Source organism: Alosa alosa, chromosome 23, assembly GCF_017589495.1.
Source record: "Alosa alosa isolate M-15738 ecotype Scorff River chromosome 23, AALO_Geno_1.1, whole genome shotgun sequence".
In the NCBI taxonomy this organism is placed as follows: Eukaryota; Metazoa; Chordata; class Actinopteri; order Clupeiformes; family Clupeidae; genus Alosa; species Alosa alosa.
The window spans coordinates 11553367-11576374 of NC_063211.1; the positions used below are offsets into that span (position 1 = coordinate 11553367).

Consider the following 23008-nt stretch of genomic DNA (forward strand, 5'->3'; position numbering starts at 1 on the left):
GAGAGAGAGAGAGAGAGAGAGAGAGAGAGAGAGAGAGAGAGAGAGAGAGAGAGAGAGAGAGAGAGAGAGAGAGAGAGAGAAAGAAACAGAGATTAAATATCAGGAAATTGCACTGAGCAAGTGAAATGGAGAGAACTATGAACAAGGTCAGTAGGTAGTTCATCTGCCCGCACGTCTCCCATCAGCAGTGCCAGAGAGAGCACTAATCTGAGTACCCAGAGGTTCGCATCATGCTGAACGAACTTCTGGGCCAAAACCTTCACAACCGGAAAACAGCTACTTTCAGAGACGCCCACTCACTGATCTCACTTCCGTTGTGTTCATGGGCAAAAGTCCATAAAACCAGTGCGAAATACCTGCCGATACAAACGTTCGTAGTTGGTAACAACAGTTGCTTTAAACCTCTGCAGAAGTTATGTCTCATTTGCCTAAGCAAAGGCTAATCATAGATGGCTACAAAGGCAAACGGTGGTATTTTCATGAAACACCCAGTACATGTGCATACTCACAAGGTCTGCCACCTCTTTGCGATTGGCTATAGAAAAAAGCTTTGTTCCAAATCAGAGACATTCCCCCCGCCCTAATTCCCCCTGAATCCAGGCGTACTCCTCTAGACTAGCAGAGCACAGACTGGACACAGCAGGACCTACAGTAGAGCACAGAGAACCCCGTGATCACCAGTGTGCTCTGCTCTGCGCTGTGTGTGTGTGTGTGTGTGTGTGTGTGTGTGTGTGTGTGTGTGTGTGTGTGGACTTGTTTGGATAGGCCTTTGAGACACTCAACAAGCTGAATCTTGAAGCTCTAAAAGGTTTAAAGCTCGTAGCGGTTTAGAGGCATCCTGACTAGACCAGTGACGCTTTTCGTTGAAACTCAAAACACTCCGTAATGTAATATGAACGCCCTGTTGTTTGTACATGCAAATTATTATCAAGCGTAATGAGACGTCATACCTTGGTAATCTTCATCGTTTCCGTCGGCATCCATGGCATTCTCATCCTCATCGTCGTCATCGTAGTTATAGTTGGGGTCATAGGTCAGGTACTTCAGACAGATGCTGATAACCGTGGGCACATGTGGGTACACTTCCTTTGGACACCTGAGAGAGAGAGAGAGAGAGAGAGAGAGAGAGAGAGAGAGAGAGAGAGATGAAGATGGATGGAGTGAGAGAGGGAAAGAGAAAAGGAGAAAGATGGAAATAGCAGAGGAACAAGAGTGAGAGAAAGACCACCACAATAACAACAGCAACAACAACAACAACAACAAGCTTATCTTTGTGATATTGATTCCCACTCCTGTCTACATTCTAATAATTACTTTGACAATTATTTACAAATTACTTGTTTACAAAAGCACTTTGTTATGGACCTTTTCTATTGTTAATCTCCAACTGCTCAAGCAATTGTATTGCGCCACAGTAAAGCTAATAAAGTATGTTTGAACTGAAAATGAGATGAGAAGAGAGAGAGAGAGACTAATAACGAGAACATACAAAGTCATTACAATGTGTACAACAGAGGGGGGAAACAACTGGTGTGTGTGTGTGTGTGTGTGTTTGTGTGTGTGTGTCCTCATCTCTGCATCTCCTCACACTGCACCAAAAATCCATAACTGCTCATAATCTTCAAGCTGTGGTACTCTTCTACCCCTCCCTGCCTCACCCTATTTTCTGCCGGAGAAGCGTGCACTTATTTGATTAAATGTGCAAATAAAAGATTTAAAGATTAAAGAATTCATTTATAAACACTCAGCATGGAAGGGGCGTTAGACAAAAACCCAAGAGAGAAACTGTGTGTGTGTGTGTGTGTGTGTTTAGAGTTTCATAAAACCCACTCAAGGTAACCTCCATTGGAACCCTCATTTTGCTCAAACCCTCCAAACTGTGTTTTGGCTTGCTTGCGAGTCTGTATGTCTCCACAGGGAACCATCTTAATCCTGCTCTAAGGCCCCTGGTGTGTGTGTTATGTGTTTTAGCTCGTCTCCCTGCTGCTCTCCAGCAAAGTCACCGTGGCTAATCAACAGCACTAATGCTACCTGATGCTATCAATACAGGCTCATTACAGCAGGGGTGGAACAGGAGACTGACAACACACAGCTCTGGGTAAAGGGAACTACTCAAGATACTAGGTGACCATAACCAGGCACGCAACACAATCTGAACACATATTCAATGAAAACTGCCTATCATAATACCCGTGTAGATGCTTGTGCAAGACACTATATCAGCATCATTTTCAGAGCAGCCTGCAGGCAAAATGCCATCAGGTCACTGAGGTCAGCTGTAAAGGCCACTGGAGACCTTATGAATGTTTATCTGTGAAACTCGTCTCAACAGAAACCAAACAGTTCTGTTTATGTGAGCTGAAGACTACTCCACTGCACTCTTAACTCCCCACTGACCTATGAGAGTCTGGACACTACAGTAAGCCTATTCAAAGGGAAGCCCTGTCTCAGTCAATTTATAGTCCTGGCGGCTAGTGTCGCTCGACTAAAACGAATTGCTGCCAACAGATGTGGAGCTGTGGGCTTTCATAGTCCAGTGGAAGCGACACATTGTCGAATAGAACCTCTACTAGTTTCTATAACAACATTAACGTTACTTGTCATCGCGAAACAAAAGTAGACAGACACACACCGTGACCAAGGCAACTTGAACTACTCTAGAACTTTGAGTTGACATCCCAATCATTCTGCACTACGTCTGCACCGTTTAAAACATTGTGCTCTGTGACACCCAAGCAGACCGAAATCGACTCGCTTTTACGTCATATTTTGTCGAGATACACTCAATGGCCTTTATTCCACCTTTGAATTAGCCAGACTAGCGCCACATGCAACTCTTCATCAAAGACCTATATCAGCTAATAAGCCATCCTGAAATGGTTTATGGATCTGTGGTGAGAAAAGCGAGGACTTGATCTCTCAGATCACATGCCTGTCCGTCTTACACAGGAATTGATAGTCAGCATTAATGGTGTGTGTGTGTGTGTGTGTGTGTGTGTGTGTGTGTGTGTGTGTGTGTGTTCCTGAGGGGTAAGAGAGATGATGCAGCATCAAGTGCCGTTTCCAATCATAAAGAGGTGAACAGGGGTTGACAGAGTGTGGGGGTGGGCAGTCAGAGATGGTGGGTGAGGGAGGAGACACACCTCCTGACGAACGACTCAAAGGCCTGGATGCAGTACTCCCTCAGCTCATCGTCATCCACGTTACAGAACTTCACCACCAACGGGATGATCTTCTCCAGGTACTCGCCTGGAGGTGAAGCAACACACACATGCGCCATCTCAGTACACAGACACACTGTGCAACGACACGCACATTCCGCATGCATATAGTTACACGTCACATGTATGATGCTTTTACACACATATACAGTATACCCATATAACTGTCATGGTGTCTGTATATATATATATATATATATATATATATATATATATATATATATATATATATATATATATATATATATATAAAGGCTAAAATGTCACACATTGAAAACCAACCTAAACAAAATACACATACCGGTACACACATAATAACACTAACAACACACACTTGGGCTGCAACAATTATTCGATTAATCAAATAGTTGTCAACTATTACAGTAAATCACCAAACATTTTGATGTCGATTTTTGTGTCACTTGAATATTTTTAACTTACTTACTCCTTTATGACAGTGAACTAAATATCTTTGGTGTGTGGACAAAATAAGACATTTGAAGACATAATCTTCAACGATCAACATTTTTTTTACTATTTTCTAACATTTCATCAACCAAACAACTAATCAATTACCGTAATCGAGAAAATAATCAGCAGATTAATCAACTATGAAAATAATCGTTAGTTGCAGCCCTAATGTACACCATCTTACTTGGCACGTGTCCATAAATGTTCGTCTTTTGTTTCACAATTACAATATTAACAAATAAATATTTTTGTTTCCACACTTTTATGTCCACACTAGCCACTAAACATGGATCATGATATCCCCACACACACACACAACACACACATGGACAATGTTCACCATCATTGCTGTTATGTAAGTGTGTGTTAGGGTAGGGATGGTGTGTGTGTGTGTGTATGTATGTATATACATTTTAAAAAGATTATTCATTTATTTATTTAAATTAAATGCTCCCCTAGGCAGGAGGAGTGTGCCAGAGGAGGTGGAACTCTTTAACCTCAAAAGGAAAAGCTCAGCAACTCTGGCAGAATAACAAATGGCTTCTGAGCATGACTCAATTTAAGAGACAGCTTTCTGCTTCATCATGAAAGAGATTTTAGAAGATGACAAAAAGCTCTTAATTAAAGCAGCAAATGGGATGAATTGAGAGGAAGAGAGGGACAGAGGGAGAGGAGAAGAAAAGAGAGAGAGGAGGGAGATAGCAAGAAGAAGGCTGCAGTAATCTCACACATCTTAATCGCGGCCGTCTTCGGGAGCATCAAAAGCAGGCAGTAATTGCCTGATGATGTGGATATCGTGTGTGTGTGTGTGTGTGAACGTGTATGTGTGTGTGTGTGTGTGTGTGTGTCAGCGTATGTGTGTGTGCATGTGTGTGTGCGTATATATGTGTGTGTGTGTGTACGTGTATGTGCGTGTGTGTGTGTGTGTGTGTGTGTGTGTAAATAAAAGTGTGTGTGTGGTGTTCCATCAACTCTAAACTACTTGTAGTTTCGAGCTCTAACTGCACAGCACTCGGCGCCTGTTGCAAGTGCCCCATCAGATGACAAAGTTACAGGCGATGACAGCATCCAGATAGCACGCCATTTAGAGGCCGTTTACACGACACCGCCGGGTGGATTTTCTCTTACCGCTTTCACACCTTTAACGACTCCGGCAAGAAAAAACCTCGCGTGTACACACAGAGGTGTAACCGGCTAAATGTGCTGTAGTGCATATGCCAGACCAGTCGATGGCGCCGCTGTGCAGAAGCTTCACGATAATTTCAAGGTGAATCGCAGAGAAGAAAAAAACATTGTTGAAACAGTTTGTTAAGCCAGAGAATGTCTAATAAGTGCTCTGGTTAAGCAGTCGCATGAAATAAGGAGACTACAGACAATTCGGTTTTCAATTCAACTGTTAAACTAATAAAGTTCATTTTCAAGGTATGTGACTGCTATGTGAAATTTCAAATGCTTAGCCTACGATTGCATTAGGTCTGAGCACCACTGGAGAAAACACTAACATGCAGTAAGCTAATGTTTAACTAAGTTAAGCTTAACGGTGCTTCTAACTTAGCCACTAAAGGCTGATAGGCTACATTGTGCACATAAATCATGACAGGGGAAAGAAAACATTTTAATATGATAAATAAATGGTTTGGTTTGTTTTGACAAGCAACATGTCAGGTCGAAAGTGCCGTGGCTGAGTTGAGAGGTGGGGCTATGTCGCCATAAAGTTGTCCGGCCAGACCTACAGGCGCCTACACGGGCTAAAAGTTAGCCGGGCGGTTTCAAAAGTTCCCACTTCGAAGCCGGTTTCAAAAGCTATCGGTTTCAGTCTCCTAAACTGCCGGCGTCGTGTACATGCAAGGCGTAACCGTTAACAAAACCTCACCGGTTTCACAAAAACCAGCGTCGTGTGCCGTATTCACACACACTCACACAGGGGGGTAATCCATGTTTAATCGTATGGGTGAGTATTTTTCTCTTAAAAGGCCAAAGGGATATATAGCTGTCTAGCTACAATGAATACTGCTGACAGCAATGATCTTAAAGGTCATTCCTAGACGCTGACAACACAGGAGCAGTAACTATCTTAAAAACAAGGGAAAGCTTCCATGAGATATGAATGAGGGACACACACACACAGAAATATATTGGTCTGTGCAAATCTCACCACCTCATGTAATCAAGATTCATTCTGACCCTCAGCCACCCCAATTTGAACACCGAAATGAAAGGATTCCAGATTGTACCACTCTTGCAACTAATGGGGGTGTTTGATGTTAGGGGCCGAACCATTATCTAAAGAAACACCTCAAAAGTTGTCTTGGCACACTATCCCCCCACCATCACTGGCAAAATTACCCCATCCCGACTTTGTGATAAATTAGATCACGGCGGAGTCGTCCAAGTGAGATGACAGACATTTTACAGCCGGGAGGCAGTAATTGTGATTTGCTTGTGTTGTAGGGTTCGGCACGGCTGGGGACATTTCTCAGGGCCACGCTGCACCTCAATTACATGCCGAGATCATTTGCATTGCTCTGAAACCGCTACCTGCACACACACACACACACACACTTTTCCACTTCCTCAGAATATAAACAGGACTAAGAGGTGGAAAAAAAAAATGGAGGTGACTCTTTTTCCCCTCCTGCATATTTTAGTGTGACACCGCTCCAGAAGGAGCAGAGCAGGCCATAGTTTATCCACTGTTGCCGTAATAAGGTCCCTCTGGGTGCTGCCAGAGTGAGGCCTCTCACAAACACACACACACACGCTCGCTCATGAGATGGAGAAAGAGAGCGTGTGAGATGGAAGGAAAGAATGAGGAAAGACAGAGGGACAGAGAGACAGAGGGAAGGAAACGAGGGAGGGGACGGGAAGAGAGAGAGACAGACAGACCAACATGGATTTGGAAAGACATCATTTCGAGAGAAGAATGAGAAGAGGAGTCTGTGAAAAGGGGAAAAAAAAAAGAGTAGAAACAGGAGGAGAGAACACAAGGGACAAGAAAACAAGAGAGAAAGGGCAAAAAGAGTGTCATAAAGGAGAGAAAGATGAGAAGTGAAGGTATTGAACAACAAAGTGGCATAGAGAGAGGGGGAAGAGAGAGAGAGCGAAAGATAGGGAGACAGAGAAAAGTGACAGAAAGTGTGTGGAGAGAGATGCGTGTTGCTCTACCACTCCAGCGATCCAGTGGGAGAGAGAGGGGCAGAGAAGAGGAGGAGGAGGAAGAGAGGGGCAGAGAAGAGGAGGAGGACAAAAAGGAGGTAAAGACAGGGACAGAATGTGTGGCACGCTAGGGACAGAGGTGTGTGTGTGTGTGTGTGTGTGTGTGTGTTTCCTCACCAATCCTGTGTCCGGCCTGGCGGCTGATGGCGGCGATGCACTGGATGTAGGTGCGCGTGGTGGACATGGAGTCGTTGCGCGAGAGCTCGGACAGCAGGTGCTCGATGAGGTCCACAAACACCAGGTTGCCGCAGCTCATCACCAGATGGCCCAGGGCGATGATGGTGCGCTTGCGTACGGCCAGCCGTGGGCTGGTCAGCTGGGGCAGCAGGCAGCTCAGGATGGATGGGTGGAAGTTCACCAGCAGACCACCCTGCCTGGGAGCGGGAGAGAGAGAGAGAGAAGAGAGGAGAGAGAGAGAGAGAAAGAGAGAGAGAGAGAGAGAGAGAGAGAGAGAAGAGGAGAGAGAGGAGAGAGAGAGTCAATCTTCAAACCATGGAATCATCGCCCCATTCAGACACATAATATGATAATAGCAGAGACGTCCTATTAGACCCACATGTATTCTACTATAAATTAGCAAATTTATAGGATAATAATTAAAGGATTTGTTTGGGGGTTTGTTGTGTGAAAATGGGGAGACTGGGCAAGTATGAGAGAGTGATATGTTGTTTTGCTCTTTTTAAACTGAGGGAGAGAGAGAGAGAGAGAGAGAGAGAGAGAGAGAGAGAGAGAGAGAGAGAGAGAAAAGAAAAAGAGGTTAGAAAGAATGACCGAGGTGGAATAACAGCTGCTGACAGTTTTCACAATAAAACTCCATGAACAGACTAAAGTACCCCCGCATACCCCTCTGCGTCGCCTCAAACCCCTCTCCGACCCCTCGAGGCGACGCAGACTGCAAGGACTGTGATTGGTCAACTCGTCCTGTGTGTTTGTTTTGATAGTTAGTGTTTCAAGCAATCTACTGTGGGGAGTTACAGTAGCAACATGCTAGTTCACTGACATAAGCTTTGCAAATAAATGTAGACATATTTTGGTTTTAATGACGTAAAAATACTTTTTACAAAATCTAAACAAGAAAAGGCCAAACAAAAAGGATTAATATTTTAGCACGACAGTCTATGGGGTTTGCCATTCTGAGTACCGTTTCGGTCATACAGTCTATTGTTTCGGTGGTGAGCGACGCAGACACAGGCGACACCGAGCGTTATGGCGGTGAAATGCACCGCGATGCAAAGCAACCCGACACGCAGAACCATAAAACGGCGGAGTAGCTACACTGTGGAGCTGACGCAGAATCACGTTGAGCCCTTAACGTTTAGCCCAAGCGTAGGATATTGAACTTCACTCCTGCTTCCATAAGCCACACATGATCTCATAGCATCATGGTCTTGTAGCAGCAGTAATCTTCACTGTGTTTGTTTTCCAGTGGCTAGGTCAGGCTCTGCATGCTGTGAGACATTTCCACGCTCTCTGTTTGTGAGTAGAAGCCACCACCAGGCCAGCAGGGGGCGCAATTCAGGTGGGCTTCCTCCTCTTCCTTCAGAGGATGCCGTGTTTGGTGCCCTCCTCACGAGTCACAGCAGAAAGGGTGGCATCGCCACACAGGTGGGGCTGTGGGTGAACTGCAGGAGGGTGGCGACAAGTTGCACACTTTGCAACTTGTTGTTGTTGTTGTCCTGAAAACACAACACTTCTGCTGCTCTTACATAACTTGCACCACTATGACACTTGCTTACTTAGGTCAAACAGAACTACCTCAGGCATTTATTGGCCTGACTTTGCACTATTATATTGACTGTCTATGCACAATTTCAACCCAATTTTGCTGCTCTTATTTCTTCATTGCATGTGCCTTTTTATTTACTCATTTATTGTTTACTTGAATGTTATGTTTGTCTGTGGACTTAATTGGTAAAATATGTCTTGTCTTCACCGTGGGATAGTGAGAAACGTAATTTCGATCTCTTTGTATGTCTGGGCATGTGAAGAAATTGACAATAAAGCAGACTTTGACTTTGACTCAAGGGGCGTGTGTGTTATTCTGACAGACCCAGTCTCTCTCTCTCACACACACACACACACAACACGACTCTTAAAAGCCCAGCAGGAACAGGTCTGGAAGAGCCGCTTATTAAAATTCAGAATGCCGCTCCGTGCAGCGTGGATACACACCATCAAGTGGGAGCACAGTGGCAGTCAGCACACGGACACACTATTTTCTTAAACACACACACCATCCCTCTTCCACACAGATACTACCTTCTCTATGCCTTTTTAACACTCACTGACACCCATATTTTGTAACACACACACACGGTAGGGAAAACTAAATGGAAATGAGTCTAGAAGAGCAGAATTTTGCTTCCTAAGAGTCCATCACAATGCTGTTTTTTTCTCTCTCTCTCAAAATACACCCAAGACAAAACTAGCCAATGTTTCTCCAAGCCTTTAACACCAGCATTAACACCTCAGTCAGTTTGCACACATTCACCTTCACGCACTTACTGCCTGCAAAGACACAATTACACACACTCCTTCAGCACTCTCAGTTGCTTCTTATGAAGACATTCCAGATGCTCAAGAACATTCAGCACACCCACCTAAATTGGAACCTTGAAACGAGCATGCAACCCCACCCACCCTACACACAAACACTCAGGACGCCATACGTGATGTCTAAAGCCTTGAGCTGCACAGACCCCCCACACACACACACACAATACATGATGTCCAAAGCCTCGAGCTGCACAGACCCTACACACACACACTCAGGACGCCATACATGGTGTCCAAAGCCTCAAGCTGCACAGACCCTACACACACACACACACACACAGGACGCCATACCTGCTCAACATGTCTGCCATGATGTCCAAAGCCTCGAGCTGCACGGACACATCCTCCTGTTTGGCAATGGCACTTGTGAGACGTCCTGTGATCTTTTTACACACACTCGCTGCCAGCGCTGAGCCTGTGGGTGCACAGACACGTATGTACGCACGCACACACACACGCACACACACACACACACACACACACACACACACACACACACACACACACACACACACACACACACACACACACACACACACACACACACACACACACACACACACACACACACACACACACACACACACACACACACACACAGACCAAAGGGAGGAAAATCTTGTCACTGAGTTGGTAGAGATGAGAGAGAAATAAATATGTATAGGTATATGCACAAGAAAAGGAGAACATTGCAGCATGCATTCAAGCATGACAGGACATTTCCATGGTGGACTACCACTGTGTGTGTGTGTGTGTGTGTGTGTGTGTGTGTGTGTGTGTGGCGCATGTCCATCTGAATGGTCCCTCTGTTCTCCCGCCTGCAGCCATCAGACAGCATGTGGGAGTGCCTGAGCAGACTTTAGAGCCACTGTGAGCCACAGAGCATCACACTCCAGAGCACTCGGCCAACACACAGCCCCACTCAAGAGCCTCCCTTTACACACACACACTCGGGCACGCGCACACACACGCGCGCACACACACACACACACACACACACACACACACACACACACACACACACACACACACACACACACACACACACACACACACACACACACACAACACAACACAAGCCCCCCCTTTACACACACACACACACTTCCCGAGAGCCCCTTCAACATCAAAGCCTGCTTCTGCAGACAAAGGTGAACTATGACTATAGCTTTTGGTCAAATAGACCTCTGAAGTTCGCCTACAAAAAAGCTGCCATCTTTGATCCGGTCTCTGGCGATTTTTCCTATGGGAAAATAACATGGGGATTTTGAATTATCGCACCTGTTATTAACATGGGGATTTTGAATGATCTCTCACGGGGATGGAAAAAGTCTGAAATGCAGACGCTTTCCTGAACACACTTTTGTCCTCTGCCTTCGAGTGGATACTGTGATCTCCGGTACGTGAAGGCGGCACACTTAGATTTTTGCTACCCCAGAGCTAACTTGCAATGCAACTTGCCATAGGTAGTTAGCTTCAATTAACAATCGGATATCCGTATATGGGCAAAGATGGCCGTTTTGGTTCTTTTTTTGTAGGCGAACTTCAGATGTCTATATCTAGGGCAGGTTTCTGAGAGACCAAAAAAACTATCCTGTGTGACAGAGGTCCACCTGTAATTAAAGTAGTTTTCATAAAGAAGTATAATTCATACTTCTGTTATCTACAATTCTGACATTACATGACATTATTTGTAACTAATGCTGGAGACAGGTGACAGGTGAGAGGTCATGAGGTTCTCACCGCTGGAGGCGGGTGGCAGCTCTCCGATGACCGTCTTCAGGCCGATGCTGGAGATGTCTCTGAGCTGCTCCTTGTCCGACAGCATGTTGGTGCACAATGTGTCCACGATTGTCTCCACTTGGTACTCCTTCACCTTACTGACCAGCGGGCCCAGGCTGCCGGTAAACACGCACAGTAACACACACACACACACACCATTAGTAGAGTGCTTCTCGTCAATATGCAGATATCATGCTTACACACACACACATACACACACACACGTCCTGGTCATCTCGTTGACAAAGCTGAATAAGACTGACCTGCATCTCAACGTACTAAATCGCCTCGCATTTAAAAGAGGTCTCCAGTGCTCAGACTGCCTGACAATAGAAGAGAACAGCTCTCTCCAAACAACCTGGCTGAAGCTGACGCAATATTTAAGAGCGCACTGCATCATTTTCATTGCTCCTCTGCGCACCGCTCCTTGGCCCAGCTGAAAGGCTCATGACGTGGCATTTACGGGAGCCGTGCAGTCATCGCTCTCCATAAACGACAACATCCGATTCATCACACCCAGAGGCATTGTAAGGAAGGCCAAACTCCATAGGCTTGGCCTAGCCACGGCTTAGTGCACCGTAAGGAAGGCCAAACTCCATAGGCTTGGCCTAGCCACTGCTTAGTGCAATGCCTTTAAGCATTTGTGAACTATCCAGGTTCCAAACAAACTTGGTTATTATTTTTAATATCTAAAGTAATTTAAAGTTATCACAAATGTTCAAAGTAGTCATAATGTTCTACTTTCAAATCTCACACTGTCTGGCCCACGCCTGACAACTTTCAGGCCTGACTGATATCACAGAATGAGATCTCAACAGGTCAAATAAGAGTTTACTGCTCAACCGTCTCCACTAGGGTCAGTCATGCTCCTGTGTGGACCTGGACATCAAACGGTGTTTATGCTTCAGGAGGGTCGGGGGTACATTCAAGATGCTTGGGATGTGTATCGGGTTACAGCTGCAGTCTTTAAGTGACGAGGTTATAACAACCTGCAGTAATAACTGCCGCCACTAAGATGAAAACTTTATGGCCTTTTACAACAACAAAAAAAAAAAAACCTGAAAAGTAAGCTTTTTGGCACTAAAAATGTGCATATGGAGGGCAACGTAAAGCAGAGGGGATCTGTCTTATCGATTTCCCATCACAGATACCAGTAGGAGGAAAATATCAATACTGCAGTTTACTTGACCAGGTGCCAACTTGGCTTCCTTCGCTGGTTAAGCCGTGTAGGGTTTTAATAAACCAAAAACAAAACAAAAATCAATCCCTACAGCACAGATACAAATCGAGAAAATCCCAAGGTGTCAGATCAGGGCATGTAAGCACTCAATCCACGCAAAACCGTGGCCAAATTAATTCATCGCCCTACACACCACCTATGCAGAAAGGTAGATAGGTTAGGAAAGAACTACTGTACCCATGCCACCTTGAAGGAGTTGATCACAGGGGCCTATGGGAAAAGTACCGGTAGTCTCAACTCAGAGTACATGACAGCACTTGTGAATGAACTTGCATAGACCTGTCCTGAGGTGCAAGATCTAAAGTGCTTGGGCCTTTTCAAAGCTAAGGTCACTCTATCGCATGTATGTGAACAGGGCTGGAAATGAACTTTTTGGCCTAGTACCAAAGTGGCCAAATTGACCCGGAAAATTTTTACCAAAACTAAACCATGCTTTTCGTAACTATTTTGAAAGTAGCATATCATTAGCCTATTATACAGCTTTTCAGAAAGCTGCAGAAGATTACAAGTTCCGCTGAACGGGCCTTCCCAATGTTCAGAGGTCCAATAATTTTGTAGCCTATAATCAGACAGTGTTGAAGCGGAGTGAACAAATTACATTGCTCTATCTTGGTCAGTAATCAAGCATCTTTGCTATAATGACCACTGCAAAAACAATATGACCGTGGCAAAGGAATTTGAGCTATGAATCACTTCTTGCATATCATTCTGTGAGTAGTTTGTTCGCCATCATTGAAAGTTCAATTTGTGTGCCGATCAAGTTGTTTTCTCAGCAGATGCATGAAAGGGTGACCAAGTAACTGTAAGACTTGTGAAGTTTCCTTTGCTCGTAGCCGCATAGCCTATCGGAAAATAAATCCTGAATAATCCTGATCATGGCAACATTGGGCAAACAGAACCACGATGCAAAGCGGAGTTGATATGGCAAGCCAGTTTAACATGACCGACTGAAGCAGCAGAGTTGATATGGCAAGCCAGTTTAACATGACAGACTGAAGTAGCCTATTCTCGCAGTTGATAAGCAGCCGCTTTCCACACACCAACATGGCGCAGTACCTGCCATAATTCAACCGGCAATACAAAAATATACTTGCCATTGGCACTTGGGGGGTCCTAATTTCGAGCCCTGTGTGTGAAACAGGTTATCTGTGCATAGGGTCCTCAGGTCACAGTACACAAAGATCACCAAGTCATCAGGGACCACATGAACATTTCACAGGTGTTTCACTCCAACAACTTTGTCCAAGATCATGCACTGAATTGGTTTGAACTACATCAATCCTCACAAACTGCTTTGTCACCCAAGCCAGGTGAAAAGATAGAGAGTATTGATCATCAAAGATCAATTGGTGTGATTGCATTGGCAATACAATCTGAAAATGACATGCTTTTTTTCTAGGTCTTGAAATAAAAGTTGGAGCATGGCATGTTTTCAATCAGGTTGTGCAGCAGACAGCTCATCGGGTCCTGCGCCCTTACCATTTGACAGCCAGGTTCTGCACTTCTCCGTTCTTGTCCTCCAGCAGCTTAAGGATCATCTTGACCACCTTACGTTCACTGTCGTCGTCCAGCTTGATTGAGTCCTTCTGCAGCTCTGACATCAGGTCGTTAGTGGCCATGAATCTGAAAGTGAGACGCACATGCAGTATGGTTAAAAAGACAGTAAGCGGTTCTACCATTAACTTTGGAAATGAGGTTCATCAATTCATGGTTTGCCCCCCACAACAATTTCACTAGAATTGTGTCAGTACTGGTATTTTCAACTGCAGTTTGTCCTACTATCAAGCCTCAAAATTAACTTTTTTTAAATGCTCAAGGGCACTTCAGCCATGGCCTACTGGTCGGGGTTCGAACCGGCAACCCTCCGGTTACAAGTCCGAAGCGCTAACCAGTAGGCCACGGTGAATTCATTGAGCCAATCAAATGGTGTGTTGTGAAGACATCGTGTCAATCATGTGTTGTGAACTCGCCACTGGAACAAGGTTGGTGTCGTAAAGCCTTGCACATGCGCATTTCTGCCGAATAGGATGCCCGCTGAGTGCCCAAAAACCGTTGCAATATGGCCGCTGAGTGGAGGGACTTGCCTAAAAGGACTTTGACAGCACTCATCAAATCCCACTGTAATGAGAAAGATGCCCAAAGGACAAATAAACACTGCCTGTGACCGGAACAAAGTCCCAAACGCTGGGAATGGCTTTAAGTTGCCTGTGCCACCAACCTCCACACCCAGTGCACTCCCTCCTATTGCCAAATACTGCACATATATGGATGACTTCCTCAGCACACGTCCAGGGCAAAGGAGGCCATGGTCTCCTGAGAGGCCTTCTGCTGCCCACAGCTTAGGCAGCCTGAAGTAACGTGAGGGAGTTAGTCAGTGAGGAGAGCAGTGACCATCATAAGCTAAGCCTGAGAGGAGCTGCAGGTGCTGGATGGCTCGCCATAGGCCCCCAGCTTTATTTGGAGTGCCTGTTACATCTAATACCAAAACCAATCAAAGGCAATCATTTGCAGAGGGTGCTTCAGACAGCATGGGGAGACTAAGAGTGGAAGCCAGTCAGTTCATCTGGCAAACTGGCCCTACTGTGGTGCACGCTGACTCATCATTCTACTACATTACAAATTCTCAAGGACCTAGGAATAATAAGACAAAGTCTAGAATACATCAATGCAAGGCAAACAAGGCAAATGTCACCTGAGGGTTCTGTTCACAAGAGGCACCTGAGCCAACATGTAGGAGTCGATGAGCTGGGAAAAGTGTAGCCATCATAACCTCGCCTGGCAGGATGAACGGTGCAGGCTGACTTGATGTAATCCATTTTCAACAGGCACCAGATTAAACACTAGCTGGGCTTCATGAAACAACAAACCAAACCTCCTGTCTTATGGTTGCAAGAACTTCAAAAAGATGTGAGGATTTAATTAGTCATCCCCACCCAGTGCTCACTCTGCATGCTTTTGGCAGAAACCTACACAAAATCAAACAGTTTCACTTTCCAGCTAAACGCTGTGGCTTCGGCAGAATTCTGAAGTCAAGGCATCTTTGATGCAAGTGCTGGCTCATGGCTAATGCATAATGCAAAGAGAATCTCTCTCTATCTCGCTCACACACACACACACACAACTGAGCTGGTGTGTGGGCAAATATTTCCCAGAGGGTAATCGAAGGAGATGTCTTTGCTGTCTAACTCACACACTCTCTCACACAGACAAATACATACACAGAGAGTTCTATGATGAGGGTTGTTAGAACGGGATGAGGCAGGCCACCATCGAGGAGATGAATCAGAGTTAATAACATTATTTAAGCTGACCCAGATCAGACCCTGAGCACTTGACTGAGTGGGAAAAGAGTGGGGAGAGGAAGAGAACAGAGTTTGAGATGGAGCTATCCGCTGACACTGTTTGCTAAATGGCATGGTCACACACACATCACCATTATTCCTCATCATGATGCCACTAAGAGACACATATGTGCCACATTTAATCATAGCATCTAAGCACATGGGTAAGGGCAGTGACAGGTTATTTTATGGGCCACACAATACACAGGTTTCCCGTTTACCAACAAAACTAGATGCGCGCGCAGCCGTGGGGCAGAAAACGCTTGGTGGCCGTCCACAACGTTATAAACTTAACCTAACTGTCAGCTGCTGTAAGCTACAATCGGTGCAGTTTTCAGCACAAAAACTCATTTTATTCTTTTGCTCTTTTGCATTGCTCTATGCTGTTCTATGGTGCTTTCTGCCTCTTGGTTGCACACGCATGTTTTCGTGACGTTGCATAGAAATCCATGTATAGTGGCCTACATTCAAAATGGAAGGATGTCACTGCTGATAGTAATGGACTGAGATCTCTCAGATGGAGGCCAGGGCCTCATCATACAGCCTGGCGGCCGGAATCGTGAAACAGCCTTTGGCTGTCATCTCTGAGAAATGTGGCATGTTACACTAATAAGTGACACTGCAATAGCTAGCACAGAGGGGAAACAGTCATTGGAAAGTACACCACATCAGGAACCTGCAAGTAAGCATCATCAGCTCAAGTACCCCAACCTACACAGCTCCAGTGTGCAGTTTGTACAGCAACTGATTCGGCTACAGTGCACAGAAGTACAGACCTTTTTAAAATAAAAACAAACAAAACACATGTTGTTGTCAGACTGAATTAAAACAAAGCTAGCCTGATCTACTCCAAATGTAAAATTCATAGCTAGTTATGTGAACGACATTGATGAATGATGATTTTTCACAAACACTCGAAATTCACCAAAACGTGGCAAACACATTTTGTCTATGTATGATATTGGCATGAATAAAGTTCTCAAAACAAAATACAAAAGTTTCCCAAAAAGGGATTGACAGCATTATTTACTGCTGATATAGTCGTTTAGACAGCTGTAACATTTAAGTACCAAATGTTAACTACGTTAACGAACCAATTACACTAGCACTACATTAAACTAACGAGCTAGCCCTCTTAAATGAGGTGTTAACGTTAAGTGAGCCACTTAAATTATCATTATACAATGTTACATAGATCTTTACACATTCATCTTGAAAACAATATCTATGTATATGAACAGTCCACTTAGCTTCATCATCTTAAAGCATATGTTCCATGATTAAGTTACTTAACAGTTGTCAACTTTGACGTTCATTAACAAGGCAAGTTAGCCATGACACGCTAGTCTTCGCTACTAATCCAAACTTGGAGAACCATCTTTGCTAACTAGTAACTAACTAGCTAAACGGATAGCAAGGTGGTTGGTTAGCTTCATCAACCGTTAGCCAAAATCGGTGGGGTTATATCTACAAGGGGTTCAATTAGCTGGTTCTTAGCTGTGTCTAATGCTTTTAAAAAGTATATTTAATGATCATTAACGATCACACAGAACAGAGTTCTAGCACTTTCGTTACGAGACAACACTGCATTAGTTGAGCCTTGCAGCTGGCTACTAGAAGTTCAATGGTTAGCAAGCTAGCTTCACAGGCAGCAAATGCTAAGCTGAAATGAGTGTCGTTGACAGCCCAATCATGACTAAGATGATGACTAAGATATATGGTTAGGTAAGATAACAACAAAAACCCCTTGACCCATAACATGCACTGTCAACATAGTAGACGCTAAGTTACGTGACAGCAAGCCTGAAATTCTTATTTCCGTTAATGTCACCATTGACTAGCCAGCTAACGTTAGCTAGCTAAACAAAACAGCGAGTGGTTTGCGGCCTAACGTTAACTCACTTATGCGACGTTCCCACCATAACGTGAGATCGCATGTTTAGTTTACATAGTTTAAATGCAACGCAGAGTGAATTAAAGCATGCATACTTCTGTGAATGCATTCTTCAGTGTGTGAGAGTAAACCTTACCTAAAATCCTTATCGCTAGATGTCATTTTTTCCAAAAGATTAGAGATATGGTATGAGGCGCTCGCCATGTTTGCAGTCTGTTGGAATAGCTTGCTAGCAACCACTTGTGTATATCGCGGTCCAGAATTAACTGTCCAATCGTTTCACTATTGCGGGCGTCAAATGCTACAGATTCTCCTAATTTACTTTCCTTATGTTAATGGCGAAGTGGTGATCAGCAGCTAGTAAGTGTAAAATTGATACTCATCCCGCGGAGTTTGGATGTGTTTGAATGGAGATCCTACTTCGCTCTGCAGAGGGAGGAGCTGCTAGACCAGACGCTGTCGCTGAGGTCAAAGTTGAAAGTGTTTCATAAGAGGCGGGTCTTAGACCTAATATGACAAATGAATGGTTGCATCAGTTGTCAATCAAATGTAGACTGTAAAATATTTAGCCGTTGTTAACTAAATACCTACTCAATTCTGACTTTAATCTAAAATTATTTCCGACTTTGTTTCTTGCAAATTTGTGACTTTAATCAAAGTCCTTTCAGGCTAGTCCCTCCACTCGGCTGCCATATAGTAACGCTTTTTGGGCACTCATCAGGCATCCTATTCAGCAGAAATGCGCGTGCGCAAGTCTTCACACCAATCTTTCTCCAGCGGCGAGTTCACAACACATGATTGAGAAGATGTCTTCACAACACACCATATGATTGGCTCAATGTATTCACATGTCGACGTTTTGCCGAGGAAGGGGTGGGATATGTGTAGACAACGGCCATATTGGCGTTACAAACTAGCCCCATGCATTTCTATGGAGGATTGTTTGAGTGCTGTGTCTCCTCATTAGAAAGTCTCTGCTTTAATCTCAAGAATTTTGAGAATTTTTTTTCGGAATTTTCTATAATAGCCTATTTTCTTTAGGCCTATAATAATCTCCAATATTAATGTGATGGTTTGCTGATGGAAGACAGCAGGGCATGGATACCTGTTAATCCATCCTAAAGGGCTAAGACATTTCTGCTTACTAGGTTTTTCTGCTGTAGACTCGCTCACAGTCCTTGGTGGCCCTGTCAGTGCTTTGTAAAATGTTGCATAGGCCTACTGTAAGACCACAACAAGTCTACCCGAAATAAATGTGAGCATCCAAGCTAACATTCATTCCCAAACACCCACTACTCCCTAGTCTTCAATTTCTTGCATTTCAACAGAGGTGTTTCGGAATAGCATGATAAAGTAACTGATCATAGGCCTACTGTAAAATGTTTTACTTGCATAAAGGGAGAGTCATTAAGTAGCCTATAAACTTCGGGCAGCCGTGGCCTACTGGTTAGTGCTTCGGACTTGTAACCGAAGGGTTGCCGGTTCGAACCCTGACCAGTAGGCATGGCTGAAGTGCCTTGAGCAAGGCACCTAACCCCTCACTGCTCCCCAAGCGCCACTGCTGTTGCAGGCTTACTGCGCCGGGATTAGTGTGTGCTTCACCTCACTGTGTGTTTCACTAATTCATGGATTGGGATAAATGCAGAGACCAAAATTCCCTTACGGGATCAAAAGAGTATATGTAGAGAGAGAGCAGCCTCACAGAAGAGAACTTCTGATGGCAAATTTGAGGAAAAGTTGGTAAACCACCCTTCTTACCTAATTTGAGAGTGCTGATTCTGAATATTTTGTTTACCAAGCTCAATTCTGAGTTCTAAGCTGCATAATCAGCATTTTAACATAACATTTTTATTTTTGCTTATTTTTCCCTAAATTGGGTTGATTTCAAACTAATCACTAAAACCAAATAAAAGTGTTCTCTAAATACATGTTTGAGCATTAAAGAAGCAATACTATAGTTTATTAACGTATTTAAAGGGAACATGATTACAGTTAACATGTAATAAACTCGGAAATTCTAATCAAAACACAACCATATTTTTATTGCCAACATAGTGAGTCACTCGTGGTGTTTAATGCATTTCATCACAATAACAAATTGCACAGATAACCTTCAACTCAGAATATATCCTACAGTATGAACTTAGATAGCGGGAATAAGCCTAATGCAGAACTGCATTTACCGTCAGCAACAACCGACAAGTAGAAAACATTTTACTTCTAGTAACACTGGATTTGGTATGTGTGCTTGCCTCCATACTAGAGCTTGATAATGTGCTCTTCTAATATGCCATTGAGCAGCATCACTTGTTAGTGGTAGAGCCTCCGATCCTCGACATCTAGAAAACAGAGTGGCTCTGGCAAAGTGTTGTCACGATACCAAAATTATGACTTTGATACAATACCTGCCATAAATATCTTGATACTCGATACTGAAATGACATCCAAATCCTAAAATATCTGGAAAAGAAAGGACGCAGGCCTCCTCCAAGTGTATTGAGTCATTTGTGTTGAATTTGGTGCACTTTTGGTATAGTATACAGTCTTTATTGTCCTATAAGGATATTCTTTTTCACACATATCATTGTTACATTCCATGCAGGATATCCACAGCCTCATACATATAACATATAATATAACACACCCCATGACAATGGTCAATTCTGGGTTTTAAACTTCTAAACTTCCTACATAATTGTGTGTGATTAAGTCCTTTATTCTTTGTTATAGCTCATTTATATTGTGTGATGTTTTGGCAATAAATTACCTTTAAATAGCCAAAGTAGGCTAGATCAAGGTCAGTGTTCAAATTACTGCATGCAAATCACTTAATGCTATGCTGAAGAGCCTAATCTTTAGGCCATCTGATGTAGGCTACCCTAGTCCTTCCTGTGTTTATGGGATTTCTTTGACAGTGAAAGTGTCAAAAAAATTGACACAAAAAGTGAAGATAGTCTTCTTTGCTCCCAGTGTAATGTAAGTACGTTTCAACTACTCTTTGGGTCTTAATCAGATAGGCCTACACAATTATTACATTACATTACATTACATTACATTTGGCTGACACATTTTTAACCAAAGCGACTAACATCATGGTAACAGTTAAGTTTTAAAGCAATTCTCTCAACAATTTTAGGACAATTTAAAAACGGTAGAGTACAGTGAGAATAAGTGCATCAGTGAGTGCTCTTTTGAGACAGTTGATGTCAGTTCAAGACGTGGTAAGTGTTGTTGTACTTGTTGTAAGTGGTGCTATGAGAGGAGATGTTCTCTAAAGAGCTGGGTCTTCAGGAGTGGAACTGGCAGTGTGTTCCACCAACGAGGAACAACCAATGAGAAAAGTTTGGATTGGCCTGAGCGTATCTGTTGCAATATCTGTGAGCATTCTTACATTAGGTCTATTTCTTTGATAGTCAACATCATTTGCTACCACATAACAAATACCAAATAACAATACAAACATTTCTTAAAAACTTTCCTGCATACTTCTTAAATGTGCTGCAGTCAGATGGGTGTCCTAAAGACATAACTAGATCTTGAGCATCTATTACCAGTGTTGAATGAGCAGTTTTTGCAGTGATCACTACTGGACATTCAACATTGCTAGACAGCACTTGAGTGAGGATAGACTTATTTCCACTTCACAAATAACCATCGCTATCTGCAATAGCTACAGTACAGGGACATTAATCAGTTCATAGCTGAGGATTTGTCCACTTTCCTTTCAGCATCATATGCAGTAATGATGCACTGGAGAATGTTTCTTTTTGTTGCACTATAAAGGATGTCTTGTCTAAATTTTTTGCTAATACTGCAATCTCCATAGCATTCTTCAGCAACCCTCAAACAGGCACACTCTTCCATTTTTTTGCATGGCTGGAATTTGAATGATAGGAAAGAGCACCAGTGAGATGTTTTAACTAGGCAAGCACAGTCACCTTTACAGTAAAAGAAAAATACAGTGTAAATCCTCTGTAAAGACTGACAACTGTTCATAATAGTTAGTGACAAAGTACTTTCTACAGAAAAATTAGCAGTCAACTATTTTATCAATTTATATCAAGGAATGTATTTTGCTTCTAAACGTCATACTGAATTTCTAGCTATTATTTAAATTTATATTTTAATTTTAGCTTATTTTCATTTGCTACTTGAGGGTCATTGGGGTAGTTCCTGTCCTGTCCTACAACATATCTGATACATAAAGAGTATATTAATGCCTTATTTTTTGCAATTCCTATGATATCTGATGGCAAAATCAAAAAGTATGTGAATTATGCTAATTATGCTAATTAGCAAGCTTAAAACTCAAAATTGAGCTTAGTAGACAAAATATTTGAATTCAGCACCCTCAAATTCTGTGAAATAGCCCCTTTACCGACTTTTCCTCAAATTTGCCAACAGGACTTTTTCTGAACGTTTGTTAGCTATCTGCTCTCCCTCTAATATACTTATACTATACTTAATATACAAAGCTATACAGACATGGCAAGAGAGTCATTAGATAACAAGAGAGTCCCAATAACAATATCATAATACAGCGATTTTGCAATACTCAATATATTGCAAGACTATGATGTCTGAAACGAAAAGTAGTGTAGGCTTTGTACTGCATTGTGGCATTTTGACAGAATTTGACAACTGTAAACAACGTACAACAAAGTGGATGTGTTTGGGCAGAGATTGTTTGGAAAAATTATCTTGAATTACTAAACTAAATATGGGTCGTCTATAATTTGTGTCACAACAACAACTAGATGGACTGCACAGCGGTGGATGTACTGCACAGAGACCAAATTTCCCTCACAGGAGCAAAAGAGTATATATACTTATATTTTTACTTACTTATATAACTGCTCACAATGTCATTTGTGGCACAGACCAAAGACCTCTTTTATTCTTACTATTCTTTCTATTTTATAGGCCTACACTCTTTTATTTCTTAAAAAAATAAATTACTGTATAAGAACCTTTCATTAGGAAACTAGATAGTTAGCCTATTCAAATACATAATGCTAGCCTGACGAGCCAGACCCACATTAAAATGTAGGGTCTGGGTACTCACCGTTCGCAGTGCTCAGTCCGAGGGGCGGGATAATCAGTTGTCTTTCAAATTCCGTCTGCACGCAATAGGACAGCGGCAGCGCTATGAGTCCCATGCGTTTCCCACCAGCGGAGCTAGTTGGCTAGTTCAAATGTTTGCCAACTTAATAAAAGCTTAACTTGTGTCACACTGTTTACCAGCAGCAACATCCATCTTATTTGTTTTCAAGTAGCAGGGAATTCA

The 23008-nt window shown here is 43.2% G+C and overlaps 1 protein-coding gene across 1 annotated transcript in view; it reads right to left on the reverse strand.

The window, feature by feature from the left end:
- The window catches only part of cand1 (cullin-associated and neddylation-dissociated 1), a 28071-nt gene extending 9893 nt beyond the window's left edge, over positions 1-18178 (reverse strand). The window contains exons 1-7 of the mRNA XM_048234706.1: positions 17858-18178; positions 13966-14109; positions 11208-11362; positions 9756-9879; positions 7026-7282; positions 3144-3249; positions 951-1096 (exon numbers count right to left, since the gene is read on the reverse strand). Of these exons, the coding sequence (XP_048090663.1) occupies positions 951-1096; positions 3144-3249; positions 7026-7282; positions 9756-9879; positions 11208-11362; positions 13966-14109; positions 17858-17925 (1000 nt within the window). The 5' untranslated portion in view covers positions 17926-18178. The remainder of the gene's footprint in view (positions 1-950; positions 1097-3143; positions 3250-7025; positions 7283-9755; positions 9880-11207; positions 11363-13965; positions 14110-17857) is intronic.
- Positions 18179-23008: the final 4830 nt, after the last annotated feature.